This window comes from Cucumis melo, chromosome 6 (genome assembly GCF_025177605.1).
Source record: "Cucumis melo cultivar AY chromosome 6, USDA_Cmelo_AY_1.0, whole genome shotgun sequence".
NCBI lineage: Eukaryota > Viridiplantae > Streptophyta > Magnoliopsida > Cucurbitales > Cucurbitaceae > Cucumis > Cucumis melo.
Window position 1 is genome coordinate 5152294 of NC_066862.1, and position 18577 is coordinate 5170870.

The window sequence follows — 18577 nt, forward strand, 5'->3', positions numbered from 1 at the left end:
GGATGTTAGCACAAATATGTTAGGTATATATATATTTTTTATTCTTCTCCATATTTTTCTAATTAGCTTCAAGATTAAAAAAGAATAGTAAAGAGTGGTGGAGATGTGAGAGATTTAAGTTTTTGGAGGAAAAAAAATCGAAATTAGATTTTGAGTTTATTAGATAAGTGTGTTGATTATGTCTATGTATTGGGATAAAAGATGTATAAATTTAAATAACTTTGACGAATTTGAAGCTTAATAATCCAAATATTTTATTTCATTAAAGAGTTAACGAAATTGTATCGACGATGATCAAAGTAATCTTTTCCTTATTAAAGTTTGAAGATTAAAAAATATGTTTGCATGCAAAATTTATTGTTCAAAATAGGAATATTTAAATCTAGTAATAATGATAATGATCAAAAGTGTGTTTTTTTCTTTGAGTGCACATAATATATATAATATATGTAATATAAAAAAATAAATAAAAAGGGCACTTGAAAAGGCAGGCTCTTTTTTGCAGTTAGAGAAGAGGATGAATTTGGATAAAGAAGACAAAAGGGCATCGACTCAGATGAATGGATATATACACTCTAATTAATCAAATCCCTCTTTCTTATCTTCATCATTTTTATTTTAATTCCTTTTTTTTTTTTTTATTATTATTATTACATTTATAATTGAAATGTAGAGTTTATATATTATGTTATAACTATGAAATTCAGAAACTTGTCGTGCATAACTTAATTACTCCTTATTTGTTCAAGAGACTTATTAAATATTTTTCTTAAAACCTCACTATCAAAACTTTGAAATTAAAGAAAATCAAATAATGGAACAAAAAACACTAAATAAGAGAAAAGAAAAAAGCTAAACTATAATTAAGAGTATTAATCATACTATACTACAATTAATACTATTGATTGATTAAGTTCAGAAATATGTTTATTAATTATTTTAAAAATGGATTGATTATATTTATATTTATCCAATAATAATACTAAAGAAAGGAAATAAAAAAGGGAAAATCAGCACGTGGGAACCCAAATGATAATACAACAACTGGCAACTCCGCCAAAATCTCCTTCCATTTCAATTCAATCCAAATTCTTCTTCTTCACCCTCCTTTAAATTCTTAACAATTGCAGTAATTTCCATTTTTTTTTTCCTTTGATCTTTTACCAGCAACTCGTTTAGTGATGTCGATTCTCACGATCGGCCGGAGGAGGATTTCGCCGAGGAATGCTTGGGCCGCTGGTTGCCGGTTACTCTCTCCCTTCACCTCTCAATCTCCTTCTGCTTCAATCCCTCAGTTTTCGTCGCAGCAGACGCCCGAATCCCTTCCACATCCATTTCCTCCGCTTGGGTCCCTCAGTTCCGGTCGGGCATGGCTTCATTCACATGCTAATCGTTTCGAGGTGAGTTCCACTCTGGCTGTCGTTTTCCTTTTGTTGTTGTTAGCGTTGGTTCATCTGAATTTTAAGACGCAAGCAAGTTCTGTTTCAGTTTTTTTTTTTTTTTTTTTTGCTTTTTCCGGATTCTGAGCTATCAGCTGTTTCGATGATTCAATGTGTTTGTTGTGAACTAATCTATTTATCATCGTAAAGATCTTCTCAGTGTAATTATCGGGAGAAATTTAGGAATTAGGTGATTGTGAATGTAATTGTGGAATTGGTTCTTCATGCAGGCTTGGATCAAAGGCGTTTCGAAGATATGTCGCTTTTCTAGCCAGGCTTTAGACGGTCTTCCACTTTTTAGGTTGGTGGATATACCCTTGGCTCAAACTGGTGAAGGAATTGCTGAATGTGAGCTTCTTAAATGGTTTGTGCAAGAGGTAAAACCAAAAATACTTTTTCCTTTCTTTCATTTTTGGTCCTTTCGTGAAAATGAATGAGGCTTGGTTGATTTCTTCAAACACTTATGTACTGTTCCAATCTCAAACTGCTGCAATGTGGTTGTCATGAGAGAGCTGTTTGTGTTGGGTCTCTGTCTGGTTTACCGAGGATGCAAGATCAGTTCAAGTGATTTCTATTTTGGCAGTTTATTGTTTGGACAATTTCTTATTAAGATATAGATGGATGTTGATATTTAATCTTTTTGGCAGGGGGATGAAGTTGAGGAGTTTCAACCACTTTGTGAAGTTCAGAGTGACAAAGCAACAATTGAAATAACTAGTCGCTACAAGGGAAAAGTTGGTCAACTTTTATACGTTCCGGGGGATATTGTGAAGGTGATATTTCATCACCCAATTGTTAAGAATATGAACACATGGAAACTCTTGCGAATGGAGGGTAGAAAGAATTGTCGAGCTTTGAAATGTGAACGTCTATTTTCCGGGAAGTTATTAAGTTATCAGTATATCAAATGAAAAGGTTGCTAAATGTTTTGTTTCCTCTACATTGCAAATGTTGTAGCTTGTAGGCTTCTTGCTGCGGTTTGATTGTTATATGTTATCGTTTTCAACATTGATAACTGCTTAGGGAAAGCATTTTCCATTCATGCAAAAGCACACTAGTGGTAAATTATCGGTTGAAAAGAAAAGACACTAATGTTATGTCAAACGTTATCTCAGGTTGGAGAAACTCTTTTAAAAGTACTCGTCGAGGGTTTCGAGGATGAAATCCAGGTTTCAGGGTTAACTGAAGGGCATTTGGCAAAACCCGAAGTAAAAGAGTCCCGACAGGACAAAACCAAAAATTGTGGAGTTCTGTCCACACCTCCTGTCCGGAATCTTGCAAAACAATATGGTATAGACATAAATGATGTCAGTGGAAGTGGTACAGATGGAAGGGTATTAAAAGAAGATGTTCTTCAGTATGCTGTCGAAAAAGGAATTCTTGAAGAACGTGTTTCTTCTGCTGCTAGCTTTAGAGAGCAATTTGATGAATCAGAGACTCACACTCATGCACCAGATGGAGTTACGTGGAGCTACGAGGATAAGAAAGTTCAATTGAGGTATTATTCGTAAGGAGCTATTAAGTAAGCGAAGAGTGAATACTTGTCTAAATGAACATAATCATATCTTTTGATCATTATAAACAACTCCTGTCCTCTTCTTTTATCTTGGAATAACTGGCGTGCGCCTTGAAGTATTTTTCGACTGGCAAAATAACTATTTCGTTTGCTATGTTCTAACTGTTTATTATTTGGTTGTGCAATTTACTATATTTAGAGTTGTACGCAATTGATATGTGTTTTGTTTGCAGAGGATTCCAACGAGCAATGGTTAAATCTATGGCCATTGCAGCAAAGGTTCCCCATTTTCACTACGTAGAGGAGATCAATTGTGATGCACTTCTGGAGCTTAAAGCATCTTTCCAAGGAAATACTACCGAACCAAATGTCAAACACACGTCTCTTCCGTTGTTGATAAAGTCGCTTTCTATGGCAATGAGCAAATACCCGATGCTAAATAGTTGCTTCAATGAAGATGCATTTGAGGTCACTCTCAAAGGTATGTAAGTAAAGGGAGATGTTTGAATTGAATACGTTGAAGAATATAATCCTCCAGATTAGGTCAACATGTTCTCTTACTGTTCGATATCCTAAGATGAAACCTTTCCTTGTTCTTATTTGAATTAACAATTACATTTACTTTTGCTTGCTGTAGGCTCCCATAATATTGGAATTGCCATGGCTACTCCACATGGTTTGGTTGTGCCAAATATAAAGAATGTTCAGTCCCTTTCTGTTTTGGAGGTTTGTAAATCACCGCCCACATATTTTGTTTAAACGTAACATGGTCGTCTTTGAAACAAGCTTAGTTTCTTAATTGGGTTAAGGAGATTGAATACTCATCTTTTGAAGCTCTCTTGTTTCTTAAAACAATTTGCCATCCTTTGCCAAAGTTGCTAGCATTGCTTCCCTTTCACTAAAAGACGTATATTTTCAAATACATTTGCTTAGATCACGAAGGAGCTGTCACGCTTACAACTATTGGCAATGGAAAACAAGCTTAGTCCTGGGGACATATCCGGCGGCACAATAACATTAAGCAATATTGGAGCCATTGGTGGAAAATTCGGTTCTCCTTTGCTCAACTTGCCCGAAGTATCCATCATTGCAATCGGCCGAATCAAAAAAGTTCCACAGATTACCGATGATGGGGGCGTGTACCCCTCATCAATCATGACGGTGAGCAACATAAAAATGTGAAGTCCATCTTATATTTATCATCGCATGACTAACCTTCCCTTCTATTTGGTCAGGTTAACATTGGTGCGGACCATAGAGTTCTGGATGGAGCAACAGTGGCTAGGTTTTGTAACGAGTGGAAGCGATTCATTGAAAATCCAGAACTTCTGATATTGCATATGAGATGAGAGAGTAATATATCTGTATTTCTCCTTTTGATATAATAAAAATGAAAGGGGCCGCCACAAGAAGGAAAGAAATAACGAAATCTTACTTTCAAATGTCATACTAATTGTTCCAAATCAAAATAAAGGGGCCGCCACAAGAACGAAAGAAATAACGAAATCTTACTTTCAAAAGTCATACTAATTGTTCCACTTTGGAAAAGGGAAAAAGAAAAGGGAAGCTCTATGGTTACGTAACGTTGTCAAATCTGAAATCTAGATAATGGATTTTGAAAAACTGCTTCTACAAATTTTAATAACCCTAAATTACAAACTTTCAGCACAATTCATTCAGAACAAGTCATTAAAGTCGAAGAAAATAACTATATTCATTCACTATTATTATTCATTGAAACGAATAATCCGACTATGGGTTTTTCGAGTTGGTGGATTAGTTTTAGTTTGAAATGTGGGTTGAAAGTTCTTGGATTGGATGGGTTGGATTTAAATTAATAATATTTTACGAATAATGTTTGGGTCAAATTTAAATTAATAATATTTTGAAATGTTGAACTATTTATAAACGGACTACATGAGTAAATAGGATTGAAAAAAGGAGTAAATGAGTAAATAATACAAATCCAACTCATAGGATGAATTGAGAAAGTATACAGGTAACTCAACCTTAGTTGAAAGTAACAATTGGAAAAAAAAAAGTATAGTAAAAATTGGAAAAACATAGTGAAGATTTAAAATATAAAATTGTAGGGCTTTACCCCGGAGGGAGCCCTTCCAGAAATTCTCGAAGGCCAGGGTCGAGCCCAGGCCTAAGAGGGGGTTTGGAAATAGTTTTCAACCAGCAATAGACGCGCCTCGGTTAGTACCTCACTAGCTGCGTCATTGCCCCAAGCGCAAAGATGCTTTCTCTCTTCGTTTCTTTTTTCTTTTATATCCCATCGCCACTTCTCTATTCTCAATTTTATCGATGTGGGAGTTTTGTTTTTTAAACTTTTCATGGGCTTGGCGGCCCATCACCCAAAATCTACATCTAACCACCACTCAAATGTAGGGATGATACAAAAGAAAAAAAAAAAAAAAGGAAAAAAAGTTGGTATGGACTGTTTTTGATAAATTATTTTTATCATCGATAACAATTTTTCAAAAAGAAATGTATGGATTCATGCTTACATGTTTAAGAAGAAACAAGTTTCATATTTTCAATAGTGATCCATAAAAAAGATTTTCAATGTAAAAATTATTGATTGGTGTGTAATTTGTGAAGCACATTCTTTAATCTTTCTCTATTTTTTTTTTCAGGACGATCATATTATTTATCCTAAAAGTATTTTACTATAAAAATATGCTTATTTTCTTAAGGAACAAAAACCTACACTCTTAGGATTTCGAAATAATGATTATATTTGATTTATATTCTAAACTTTCATAAGACAAAAAGAATGCTTTATTATAATTCTCCAAAATTAAGAAGAAAAAGAAAAAAAGAGAAACACAAACAGATGAAAACTAAAAATATAATTGAAAATCTTCTATTATTATTGTTTTCTTAATCAATATATTTAGTTTTGGAGCGAAAACAAAAAATATCACATTTCACTGTCTTCTTCTGCTTCCAATTTTGACCCTCCCGGCTGCGTTGCGAGATCGCCCAACTTTTTTGGAATCTGACGCCGGAAAATGGCAACGGCATACGCAAATCTTCTGAATGTCGGAACCAAAATCATCGCCGTCGGCCGCAACTACGCTGCCCATGCCAAAGAACTTGGCAACGCCGTCCCTAAGGTTTCTTAAACAATTTTTCTTTTCATTATGGACCATGATCGTTTATGTTTCAGGGAGGGTTTTGTCAATTACTTGATTCTGTTTTCTTTATGGTTGCGATTGATCAACTGGATGAGTCATTTTTTGTTTAAATTTATTTTAGGAGCCTGTTTTGTTTATGAAACCCACGTCGTCTTACTTGCAAAATGGAGGGACGATCGAGATTCCTCACCCTTTGAAGTCTTTGGATCACGAGGTTGAGCTCGCCGTCGTAATCTCCCAGAGAGCTCGTGATGTTCCTGAAGCGTCCGCCATGGATTATGTTGGGGGTAGGGCTACTATGTATCCCCATCTTTAGTGAATTTTTTTTGAAGTCGATTCTATGATATTTTAATCGTACTTGAAATCCTTTTTATCTATCCGTCAAATATATTTCTTGTTGCGATTGATTTAAATTCCCCTTCTCTGAACACCGGAGTATAGCATTCCTGTGAAATGCAAGGAGAAACTGTTTCATTCACCATTTTGTTTTTCATAATCTCGAGCAATGCATGACCTGTTTTGACATTTCAGGTTATGCTCTTGCTCTGGACATGACTGCCCGAGAAATCCAAGCTTCTGCAAAGGTGATGGTGTTTTCTTTTCTCTTTCTTGATGGATGTTAGATAAAAAGTCTGATAGTAGCAGTAGGATATTATGCTGAGTGAACATATAAGAGCTATTTCTTGACATCCTTGATCGAGCCCGGTCTTCTTACTTTCAATATGTTTGAGAATGTCCTGAAATAGACACAAGGCCTCTTCATATCCTTTTTGAATAGAGCTCTTCCACTTATAGGAAATCTGTTAAAAAAGAATCCTTACTTCCAAATAGTTCAGAAGGACACTTGGGCACATCAAAAGATGGAAAATGGTGACATTTCAGTTTCTATTGTTCACTTCAATATGGTAAAGGCAGGATAGCTTTGTTGAATATGAAAGATTCAATTTTGGGAAGTTCCTACAATGCCGGATTCTTGAACCTTGTTTTAGTTCCATCTTCAATTCTTACAGCTCTTCTTTTATTTTTAAATCTTAATGCTGTTTTCATTACCAGTCTGCAGGCCTTCCATGGACAGTAGCTAAAGGGCAGGACACCTTTACACCCATCAGTTCTGTTGTAAGAATATAATTACCTGCCATGTTTTCCTTTACTTGTGATATACAGTTGCAAGAACCAGATCATCAAATGGACCTAATAGAAGTAATTAGAGTGTTTGCATACAATTATATCTCATGGATATTGTATTATACATAATTGAGGAATGATAGAATGTGGATTATATTGGCACATTTCTTTGAGCATCTTTGATGTCAACCTGCACCTTCAAACTTACTTTTCTTTCTTTTCTACTCTGTAAATGATGCAGCTGTCCAAGACATCAATCCCTGATCCGGATGATTTAGAATTGTGGTTAAAGGTTCTGATAATTACGACGACTGTTTTCTTTTCTGCCTGAATGTCATTGTCTCATTTTAAGATCAATTGGTTTTGTTTAACTTAACTCAGGTAGATGATGAGTTTCGGCAGAGGGGCTCAACCAAGGATATGATCTTTAAAATCCCATACCTCATTAGCCACATAAGTTCCCTCATGACCCTTCTTGAAGGAGACGTGATATTAACAGGTATCCACAAGCATAGTTTATTTGTCAGATTGTCACTGTGCTCAAAATTGGAAGGCTCACTTTTGACCTCTTTAGTAAAGAGTTTTTACAATGATTTCTAAGTTAATAAATAAGTTGGGATAATTGCATTCTCCCTTGGCCATTGCTTGGTCATCAAACTTATTCCACCGACTTAAACTTCTGTTTTCAATTCTTTAACTTTCAATTCTGAATATTGATTGGTCATTCATGTTTCACATTGATTGTGTCTGTTCTAAAGTATCTTTCATGCACCAACATTTCAAGATAGTTTTAGTTAATAAAGATTCTCAACCATTTTGAATCCTCAATAAAGTAGCATTGTGATAGGAACGGCATTAGAGGGATATTAAGAGTATATTTGTATTTAGTTAAATAGTTTGTTATGGAAGTTGGTTATTAATAGAGGGAGAGGGGAGTGGAGAAGATAAACAATATTTGAAATATGAAGAAGGGCTTGAGAGTATCTCAAGATTTGGAGGGTCCAAGTTCCTCAAACACTTGGTTTATCTTGTATTTTCATTATGATTTATCTTTCAATGGAAGTTGGAGCATGACATTTATTTGATGAATCCATTAAATGATCACTATTCTCCAAGTGTTTTGTTTTTTTCCCGCCATTGGCTTCATGAGTCCATTAGTAGACAATGATTCAAGTCACAACTTGACAATGGAAGCTTGTTGAGCATAGAAACTAAGTTTTTTATTACTAAGTCGTTTTCTTTTTCACTGTGCAGGAACTCCCTCAGGCGTTGGCCCAGTGAAGGCAGGTCAGAAGGTGACAGCAGGGATAACAAATATCATAGATGTTCACTTCAATGTCGAAAACCGGAAGAAACCATAAACTTCTTCTCAAGTTTCAAGTTTTCTACAACTCTATCTCAATTTTCAATAAATTCCAGACTCACTAACATTTCATAAGATCGTGTTAAGATTCCAAACCTGAAACTCAGAAAAGTCTCAACAATAGCACAAAATAGAGGCATCAACTTATTGATATCAAACACAAAGTTCAACAAACAACCATTAACACAACTGTAAGCGAGGAAAAACCGTTGTAATATAAAGGAAATAATCCAGCTCCTTTGAGAAGGCTGGAAACTTCTTCCAAAAGCTATACAGCAGCGTTAACCCAATCAATGCCTAAAGACCCAATCCCCAAAAACATTCTCTATTTATACTCCCTTAACAGTGAGCCCTCAGGTGTTATTCTCTTCTTGGCATTAGGCATTCCCCATTTTACCCCTTCTGTACCGAATTGGGGGTCTCAATAGAGTTGTTCGTTTACACCATTAATTTGAAGTACTTTCTTTGGCTAGTCATTTAAATACCATAGGCGTTGAAACTAAGAAATACAATAGTAGAGAGAATGTCTGGGTTCAGGCAGACCTTATTAAGCAAATACAAAAGGAAAACCAGAGCAATCCTAAGAGAACTAGTAGTTCTTAATGAATTCATAGATATGGTTGCTGATCTCATGGGGCTTCTCCTCTTGAAGGAAGTGACCTACGCCTTCCATTACAACAACCTCTTCAAGAAAAGGCACGTCTTTCTTCATCTCCCCACTCTCTATATATTGTTTGGCCCCAAAAGAGTTGTAGGTAAGATCTTGGTCACCCACAATGAACTTTGTTGGAACTTTCACTTGAGCCCCTGTAAATGGAGCATTGAGTTCCCAGTTCCTGCAACAGCAGCCATGTCGTTATTTATTGAAATGGTTTCTTCTTCAACTAGGGTTAGTGAATCTAGAAAGGGAGTATTGGATGGTTGAAAGTATGCGATGAGGAATGTTAAATACAAGAAAATGTACCTGTCGAGATTTCTGTAGTAGTTGATTGGGCCAGTGAAGCCATTTTTGTCAAATTTGGAGACATAATAGTCCATGTCTTGCTTTGTTAACCATGGAGGCAAAGAAATGGGAGTATCCAGTGGATGGTCTTTGCCTTTGCCTCTCCCTTTAGGCATCATTAGTGGCTTTGGAATGCGATAACTTAGAATTTCTGTCATAATCCTTTCGGTGCCAATCTCAGCAAACTCAGCCTCTATTTCTCCAGGTTCCTACATCAAATTTCCTCTGTTTTTCTCATCATATCTCATGAGATAATATCATAGAATTTTGCTCCTACAAGTTATATATCTTTTTATTTAATGCATTATTTAAAGTTGGAGAATAAATGTTTTTTTAACTTAAGTAATAAGTAATTATATTGTACAAGATACTTGGGGTGTCTGATCCATTGACTTCATAAGTTAACTATAAATACATATTTCGTAATTTTAACATAACTTATAACTCAGTACGTCTACAAAAATTAACTTTATTGTTGGATTTTTGTGATCCAAAGTTTATGCCAATGGATGTGGGAGAGAAACGTCCAATTTAGAGGGAATGAAATAATTATAATGTAACAGGCACATATAGTAATTGTTTCTTCTTTTTGACTTTAGAGAGAGTGAAAGAAACTTTTATTATGATTCAGATATAGATAAATAATAATTATGAACATAGTTAATTTTTTTTCGTAAAGTTTATTTTAAGTGATGAGAGGTTGGGATGTTTAAATAACCCAATAATTCAAACAACTTGAATTATCCAACCCAAATTATAAGGGTTGGGTAGGTTATTTTTTTATTTATTTGAATATTTTTATGTTTTTTTTTTTTTTGGGTTGGGTTTGGGTTATATTTTTAGAAGGCTGGGTGGATCCAATCTAACCTAAATTTTTAATATTCATACGTATTGTTATGAATATTTTTTCTTAAAGTTTGTAAAAGTTATGTTGAATTTTGATATTTAATATTTGAGTTTTGTGAAATCTTAAAAAATAAAATGTGTTGTAGATAAATTTAATTATTTTAAGTTAGTAAATAATATACTTAAAAAATAAAATAAAATAAAATAAATAACCCGACAATCCAAACCTAACCCATTTACATTTATGATGAAAGGGTCTGATCACAAATAATATTTGTGATTCAAAATCAATTTAGGAATTTGTGGTGAATTATGTAAACAGATATGTTTAAACGGTCAACATTATATACATTGTGTGTGATTTAATTATTAAGTTATTGATAATTTTTTTTATGTAGTTGAATAAAAGAAATATTACCCTTATTAAAAAAAGAATAAATAATACAAAATTTTATCGTTTTCTATGTCAAATGTGTATAGAATTTTTGAGGATGAGATGTTAGAAGTAGACCATTTATTTGATGAAGCCTATGTGTTTTAATAGTTTGTTGTCCTTCTGTTTACAACAAAAATATATTAACGATATCGAGCACTTGCAATATATATATATATATATATATATATATATATATATATATATATATATATATATATATATATATATATATATATATATATATATATATATATATATATGTATGTATGTATACATGTATGTGTACATACAACATACATGTATGTATGTATACATACATGTATGTATGTATATATGTACACATTTACAAATACCTCAAGTTATTTTTTCAAAAATATTTGAGTACATTAAATTCTAGGATCACAATTTGACATGCAGCACATTTTATATCATATAGTTAGTTGGTTTTGGTTGAAAATTGTCCGAGGTTTGCCTCAAACATACATGAACAATTAAAAGGTTCACGAATGTTAGGACAAAGAAATGAAAGAAAAGACAAATACCTGAAATCTGCAGATGTAGTAATCATCGCCGTACAGAGCTTTAAGCGCTGGAATCGGTTTCCTCTTAGGGCTTCGTCGATTGAAAGTCACGCTCGTATTCACCAACGCTTTAACTCGATCCGGCCGATACATACAAAGATTCCAAGCAATCATCGCTCCCCAATCATGCCCCACAACGAATACCTTCTCTTCTACTCCAACAATGGCGTCGATTAGAGCAATTAAGTCCCCTACAATGTGGAAACAAGTGTAGTCGTTAACTGACGGTGGGGAATCCGAGTCTCCGTAGCCGCGGAGGTCAGGGGCGACGGCGCGGTAGCCGCGGGAGGAGAGATCGAGGATCTGGTAACGCCATGAGTACCAGAGCTCGGGGAAGCCATGGATGAAGAGGATTAGTGGACCTGATTCGCCTTTCTCGGCTATGTGGAGGTTGATTCCATTGACGTTGAGAGTTCTGTGGCGAATTGAGGAGAGTTCCATTTGATTCTCCATTTTTGGGGAATGTGTTTGGGGATTTGGTGACTGTATTATAGGTGGTGAGAGCATGTGGAAATTGAACAGTTTGCTAAGAAAATGCCGAAAAATTGTGGACATCGATTCAAATGTCACTTTCATTAATTACCCCTAAATCAATTAACTTCCCCCTCCACCATATGAATATGAATGGTAAATGTTTATGTAGATCACAAAATATTATGGTATTTTGACTGTTGTCCTATTTCTAAGAAAAGTATACCAATATTTTTATAGGAATAGGGGAAGGAATAATCTTATAATTTGTAGGTTTATTCTATGAAAACTAAAGGAATGGAATATTGTTTAGATATTATTTTAATCTAATCTTTTTGTTTTATATTTGTTGAAATTATTCCTATCTTCGTGACATTACACTCAAACATTAATTCTTTAACGATTGACAACCCAAAAGATGAGATTTGATTTGCTTGCATGACCATAAGCAACGCATAACTATACAAAACCCAAAAAGGAAAAAAAGAGACGTTTTGTTTTTTCAAAAGGCACCTACAGTACCATCTTTTCAAAATATTCATCTTATTTATCTTTTAAATTTTTTGAGGTGATTTTAGACGTAAAGGTATAATACTCGACTTAAAATTTAAAGAAAAAAAAAAAGCAACAACATCAAATAAATAACAAATTTTGGGCCAAACATAAACACTAGAAAAAACGATTAGTTACATGTCAAAAGTCCAAATTAACTTGCTCGATATTCAAGGCCAACACTAGTGGAATAGCTAACAAGACACATGTCTTGCACATGTCCGACGACGACCTAGAGCGCCATTGCATCACCGAGGACCAATATAGGCTTAAGGGAAGATGCTTCGAATTTAGCCATGACCAAAGCTAACTTTAACCAGACACACAAAGTAGGACACACACCTCTCGAGATAAAAAGTTATATGATCAAAGCTACTTCGAAACTCTATTGGAACAATCTAGACTTCAAACTCTCTGGCTTCCATATTCTTTCACTCTCTAACTAAATCATCATAGAGTGCGGTGAACATTGCACAAGTGTGCAAATTTTCTCTTTTACAAGCTACTTCTCCTCTCCTCCAAACAAGTTCTTTGACAGTGTTACGTGGAGGTTGTGTTTTTCCTATTTAAATATTTCTATCGACAAAAATAATTATTTGATATACACGTGTTAATCAAAATACAGTTAGATACAAATAGTTATCTATCTCAGATTATGACCTATCATACATATAGACTATGATATCTTGATGTATTTGTAGATATTAATCTTAGTAGTTTTGTTTCATTTAAAATAAACTTTCTAAAAATTTAAATAATTAAAAGTGTTAATTAGAGTATAGCAAGTATAGCTTACTTAACACACATAAGATATTATTGAATAAGCTCTTGAAGTTGAAAAAACTTAATAAAACTCTAAAATTTAAATTTTGTTTAAGTAATATTAAAATATGTCTAATAAGTCGTTAAAAGTGAGAGATATATGAAATTTTTTACTTTTTTAGAATGTTTTTGAGACGAGGAGGGAGGGCCATTAAAATCTTAACACGAGTTTCAACCATTATAAATTTGGAACCAAGTTTTTTTAATTAGAATTGTAACTAAACAAAATTAATAAATCTATCTTATTCTTAATTTAAAGGAAGAGAAAAAAAAGGTGGTTTTGAGAATTAATATTGAAGTTTTTGTATCTATGTATTTATATTAATTATTTGAGTGAAAAGAAACAGCTTTGTTTTGATCCATCTCGTGATACACGTGGTTGCAAAAGGGACATTTGCTCGTGAAAAACGTCTGTCTCAAAGAATACTTTAATAACTCAAACGATCCATCAAGCAATACTTATCTACGTTTACGTACCATATTCAAAAGTTGATTCCGGAATTTTTCTCTCTACATTTTGCCCTCTATTTTCTTTTTCACAAATTTCTGTTTTTATCTTTCCTTTTAATAATTTCATTCACTATTTATATCATTTCCTTCCAAATCAATTATTCCAAAATTATACCAAACAACACAAACTTAGGATAGAAAATAAACTAAAAATACATATAAAAATAAAATATTTACAAAAATATAAAACATCAAACGATTAAGTAGTAAAACTTTTTAAATTTTCAAGCATGCTCTTCGATGGTTATCATTAATAAAAACTATCATTGATAGTAGGCTAGTCGCTACTAGTAATAGTAACTTATAGTTGCTATCAATAGCTTAATTTAAAAAAACTAAGAAGAGATCTCGTAATGATAGTAAATTGAAAATTGTCATTAATTGTTGCTATTAAGAATAACAATTGATAGCAGTGACTGCATCTATTAGTAATAGTAATAGCACTATCACTGATAGTGATAGTATTAATGACGGTTGTACGTAAGTTTTTAAGATTTTATTATTATTATTTATTCTATGTTACATACAATTATTTGCTATATCTTCTCTTTCTCTCTCTCTTGTTTACTTAAAATGGTCCACCAATTATGGACAGTGGAAAAGCAAACATAAATTGCATTCATATTCATTTTACAATTATGGATCTTTTTAAAACACATTGAAAACTCCATATAGGAAAGAGAGAGAAAAAAAGAGGTAAAAATTGCACTCATTGGTTTCTTACAAATCTTCTTAAAAGTAACCATTTGATCAATACACCTTTATTTATATTAATTTAGTCTCTGCATTTTGGTACGTAACAATTTGCATTCGCACTCTCAAATTTGTACATATATCCTAATTATATTTAATGAAAAAATCAATCAAAATTTAAATTTTGTCATAAAACGTAAGCCATAAACATTTTCATACAATACACTTGTTCATACGTGATTTTCGAAGAAAATTAATTCGTGAAGTTGAACTTGTATTGATGTTGATTTTATGCGATGTGGTTCGATTTCCAGTATTTGATATTAATTTGAACTAGGGAGTTTTGAGAGAATTCTCTCTAGACTTAGAGTACAAAATTTATGTCCCCCGAAAACTCTCTATTTATAGAGTTCTCTTGTGGACTTTGTGGACTTGGGTCTGGTTGGTTTACGGACCAGATCTGAGGACTCAACCACATGAATTTGGGTCAACATTTAGCATTTAGGTTAAATTAATCTTTTTTTGTCTCTATCGAATTTGTAAATAATATTTAATTAAATTAAAGTAATTAACTTAATCGAACGATCATAATGAAAACATGTGGCATCATAATAATTGATCAATAATTTATGTCTTTAATTTTAATTTGGACACATGTCAACTTTTAGTTAGCCCTAAATTCAATTATTTGTATTTTTCGTCTTTAATTTGACGGGGGACGTAGCAATTTGTGATTGATCGAAAATTTCTTATTTAACGTCACAACTTCCAACTAGTATTAATAAAGCTTAATGTATACTGTTTCGGATTTCATTTTAGTTTAATTCTTTGAATGCCTAATTTTAGTTTATATCATGAAATTATTATTTCACTTAAGTTTCAAAATTAATTTCTAATTTTGGTCTGTTAGATTCTATTTCACTTTTTAGATTTTATTTATAAAAAAAAAACAAATTTTTTAGTATTTTTCTCTTCGTACACTTCTCTTTCCTAATATCTAAAATTATCATTGTATAAACTAGTTTTAAATACGATTAAATTTAGGAGCATTTTAAAATATAAAAAAAAATTATTTATAATATATAACAAAAAATTTCAAATTCTGCCTGACTCATTTATTTTTTTTTGTTATATTTTGTAAATATATTCAATCTTAACTGTTCATAAGAATTTTTCTTAAAATACTTTTAAGATGAGTTGAAAATAAAATGAAAGGACCAAAATATTTATATTGATTTCATAAAGTTCAGGAGTATTTTGCATGCAACGTGGAATTGATAGCCAGAGCATTCGAACAAATTTAGAGATGAGTGAAAACTTTGGCTTAAAACTGCTTATTAATTTAATCGACTTTGTCTAGCATGAGTGAAATAATGATCTTCACAATCATTATTACATATATAAATACAAATATCCTAATTTAATATTCTAAATAAAAGAATGTTTTCTTACTTTAATATAAAATATAAGCCATCGGTAAATTCTTTCGCATCTTCCTATTCTAATAATAATTAAAAAAAACCATAAAAGAATTCTTTTTTAAAGTATAACTTTTTAGAGACAAAAGAAGAAGGACGGTTTAAACTTTATAATATTAATTAAAGAGGAAATAACAATTTTCACGTGGATTGATATCATTTTAAATCACCATATCTAAATATTGAATATTGAAAATAATAGATAAAGAAAAAAAATGATATTAAGTAATCTAACACTAGCTAGGTTGTACACTTCACTAATATATCCAAGATCAAAAGAATTAGAAGACATGTAGCACATCCAAGCAAGTAATAATTTAAGATATAAAGTAAGTAGACTAAAAAGCATGTGGGCATATTCTTTCTATTTGAATCAAGTAAAAGGTAAATTATATTTGGTACAAAGTTTGAATTATAATATATATTATGCGTGTGATGAAATTATATGAATTAAAAACGTGTGCACGCATATGCCTTTTCTTTTTTTAAATAAAGGGATGAAATTATATGTTTTAACTTCGACTGTATTTTTTTAATTGTTATGAGTATTTTCTTTTTCTAAATAGAACTTGTAGTAGAGTTGTTCGTGTTGGCTATTGTAAGAATATGCAAAATAATAATAATAATAAAATTAGAAAACACTAAAATTTATGTGAAAAGTTCGAGAAACTTACTTTCAAACTGCATAACACAAAAGAAACTTAAATTAGAGTTGCAATACTTAAGTTAAAAGTGTTTATAACATAGACAATTTGAAACCGAATATATAGAGACTTATGCTATAGTGCTTGAAACCCACCACTTTTTTTTAATATGAATTACTCCTACTTCTAATATTTTGTAAAGACATAAAAGTTCGTGGTCTCATGCCTCTTTGTGTCATGGACACCTTAACTTTTATACTCCACTTCTTCTAAAAAAACTACCGTTTGTGGTCAGTTTTAAATGTTGCGTCTAATTTTTCTTTTTTAAGTATGTAGCTCTTTCCTTTATTCGGGGGTTAACTTTTTTATTAGATAAATTGTTTTTCGAACTATGTCTAATTCTTGTTTTATACCTCTCTTACAATTAAAAAATAAACAAATAAATAACCTTTCGTTTTTGAATGAATGTTTTCCAAAGTCTAAACTTAAATTAGGTCAAGTTCCACGTAAATGTTCATTTAATGGTTGATCCCACGACGAAGGGACAAACAACCTTTGATATATATAATTTTAGTATGATTATGATTATTATTAATAAAGAAAGACAAGTTCTATTCCACTTACATTTAATTAATGATTAAAACGTTCATAAAAAACAAAAAAAATAAAGAGCACACATTACATAAAGTATCATATCCCCATAAGGTTAAGCAAATAATTAGACTAATTAAAACAAATCAATACTCTCCACCTTAGCTTACCGGTTAGCGGAATCTTCCTCACATTGAAAACATGTCCTTATTTTTAATAAACAGAATATCTTTTTAGTTTCAACCTAAGAGATAATTTATAAGTTTAAATTATATAAAATAATTTTCAGAAATTTCATCTTTATTTAAATTATTTTGATAAAAGAATTATCCAAAATACAATTTGAAAATATTACTGCACCTAATTTGAATGTTTGTCAAATATTTTTTTTACTTTTTTCTTTTTTCTGAAATGGACTTGTTTTGACCGTAGAAAGTTGAACAAAAAATATTATCGATCTTTGATAGACTACTACTAGTAATATGGTTTATTGCTAATGGATTTCAAAGGTTGGATCTATCTTGTGTCATATTTATAATGTTTTTACTTTGGGCTATATTTACTATTTTTATCGATAAAAAAGTAGATATAGCGAGCATGTAAGCATAACTTAAGCCTTATTCTATTAATAAGATAGATGTTTTATAAAAATTACTTAGTTTCTCTTACTCTCTAATCAACCATGAGAAAGTAACTAATAGACTTATGAACTCATGAGTAAATGTAAGTGTGAATCATATTATTCTTAACAAAAATAGTACATATACACACATATATGTATGTATATATATGTAAATTACTTATTTTTTAACGGTTAAAAAGTAATTAGTTGACCGATGGATATAACTTTTGGTATTAATTAAATAGATATTCTTTTATATGAAAACCATCTTACTTTTCTAACCGACCATAATAGAAAGTGATTGACTCGTGGATAAAGCTTATTCGTATTAAGAAAAAATTTCTTTTATATCAAAATTACGTATGCCTTCCCATTGACCGGTGAATAACCCTTATTCTTCATAAATATATTTATTTTTAAGCAAAATACTTATTAACTTTTCAACCGACCACAAAGAGTATAAACAATTGAAAATATTCCAAAGTTTTATCGATGAAAAATTCTATCGTTGATAAACTTCTATTATTGATAGACTTTTATTAATGAGGTGACCTATTTAGATACGAGCTTTGATCTTAATAAAATGTATATTCTTTTATACAAAGATTATTTACTTTTTCTAACTTACCAAAGAGTAGTTGACTCGTAGATAAAGCTTAATCGTAATTACTTACTTTCTAATTGACTATTAAAAAAAAAAAAAAAGTAAGAAGTTGACCGGCGGTAAGCTTATTTTACC

At 31.8% G+C, this 18577-nt stretch overlaps 3 protein-coding genes and 1 non-coding gene across 4 annotated transcripts; 2 read left to right on the plus strand and 2 right to left on the minus strand.

The window, feature by feature from the left end:
• Window positions 1-1028: 1028 nt before the first annotated feature.
• LOC103483861 (lipoamide acyltransferase component of branched-chain alpha-keto acid dehydrogenase complex, mitochondrial) lies at window positions 1029-4402 on the plus strand. The gene is made up of 8 exons (XM_008440679.3): window positions 1029-1400; window positions 1670-1816; window positions 2087-2212; window positions 2555-2937; window positions 3189-3436; window positions 3593-3681; window positions 3889-4116; window positions 4191-4402. The coding sequence occupies exons 1-8, from the start codon at window positions 1182-1184 to the stop codon at window positions 4302-4304; spliced, it is 1554 nt and encodes a 517-aa protein (XP_008438901.1). The 5' UTR covers window positions 1029-1181; the 3' UTR covers window positions 4305-4402.
• A 646-nt stretch (window positions 4403-5048) lies between these two features.
• LOC127150101 (U4 spliceosomal RNA) lies at window positions 5049-5199 on the minus strand. Its single transcript, XR_007822118.1, has one exon. It is a non-coding gene; the product is annotated as a U4 spliceosomal RNA (small nuclear RNA).
• Window positions 5200-5749: 550 nt separating this feature from the next.
• On the plus strand, window positions 5750-8664 carry LOC103483862 (probable acylpyruvase FAHD1, mitochondrial). The gene is made up of 7 exons (XM_008440680.3): window positions 5750-6080; window positions 6223-6388; window positions 6633-6685; window positions 7155-7217; window positions 7468-7518; window positions 7608-7725; window positions 8481-8664. The coding sequence occupies exons 1-7, from the start codon at window positions 5976-5978 to the stop codon at window positions 8585-8587; spliced, it is 663 nt and encodes a 220-aa protein (XP_008438902.1). The 5' UTR covers window positions 5750-5975; the 3' UTR covers window positions 8588-8664.
• A 119-nt stretch (window positions 8665-8783) lies between these two features.
• On the minus strand, window positions 8784-12115 carry LOC103483863 (uncharacterized). Its single transcript, XM_008440681.3, has 3 exons — window positions 11417-12115; window positions 9554-9801; window positions 8784-9425 (listed from the first exon to the last, which is right to left on the minus strand). The coding sequence occupies exons 1-3, from the start codon at window positions 12029-12031 to the stop codon at window positions 9179-9181; spliced, it is 1110 nt and encodes a 369-aa protein (XP_008438903.1). The 5' UTR covers window positions 12032-12115; the 3' UTR covers window positions 8784-9178.
• Window positions 12116-18577: the final 6462 nt, after the last annotated feature.

Excerpts from the sequence above, each read along its gene's own strand:
- LOC103483863 (XM_008440681.3), bottom strand. The coding sequence starts at position 12,031 with ATGAAAGTGACATTTGAATCGATGTCCACAATTTTTCGGCATTTTCTT. Across the intron at positions 9,802-11,416 it reads ACTACATCTGCAGATTTCAG|GAACCTGGAGAAATAGAGGC; the intron begins GTATTTGTCTTT and ends AATTTGATGTAG. Across the intron at positions 9,426-9,553 it reads TACTACAGAAATCTCGACAG|GAACTGGGAACTCAATGCTC; the intron begins GTACATTTTCTT and ends CTGCTGTTGCAG.
- LOC103483862 (XM_008440680.3), top strand. The coding sequence starts at position 5,976 with ATGGCAACGGCATACGCAAATCTTCTGAATGTCGGAACCAAAATCATC. Across the intron at positions 6,686-7,154 it reads AAATCCAAGCTTCTGCAAAG|TCTGCAGGCCTTCCATGGAC; the intron begins GTGATGGTGTTT and ends TTTCATTACCAG. Across the intron at positions 7,218-7,467 it reads TTACACCCATCAGTTCTGTT|CTGTCCAAGACATCAATCCC; the intron begins GTAAGAATATAA and ends TAAATGATGCAG.
- LOC103483861 (XM_008440679.3), top strand. The coding sequence starts at position 1,182 with ATGTCGATTCTCACGATCGGCCGGAGGAGGATTTCGCCGAGGAATGCT. Across the intron at positions 1,401-1,669 it reads CACATGCTAATCGTTTCGAG|GCTTGGATCAAAGGCGTTTC; the intron begins GTGAGTTCCACT and ends TTCTTCATGCAG. Across the intron at positions 2,938-3,188 it reads GATAAGAAAGTTCAATTGAG|AGGATTCCAACGAGCAATGG; the intron begins GTATTATTCGTA and ends TTTTGTTTGCAG.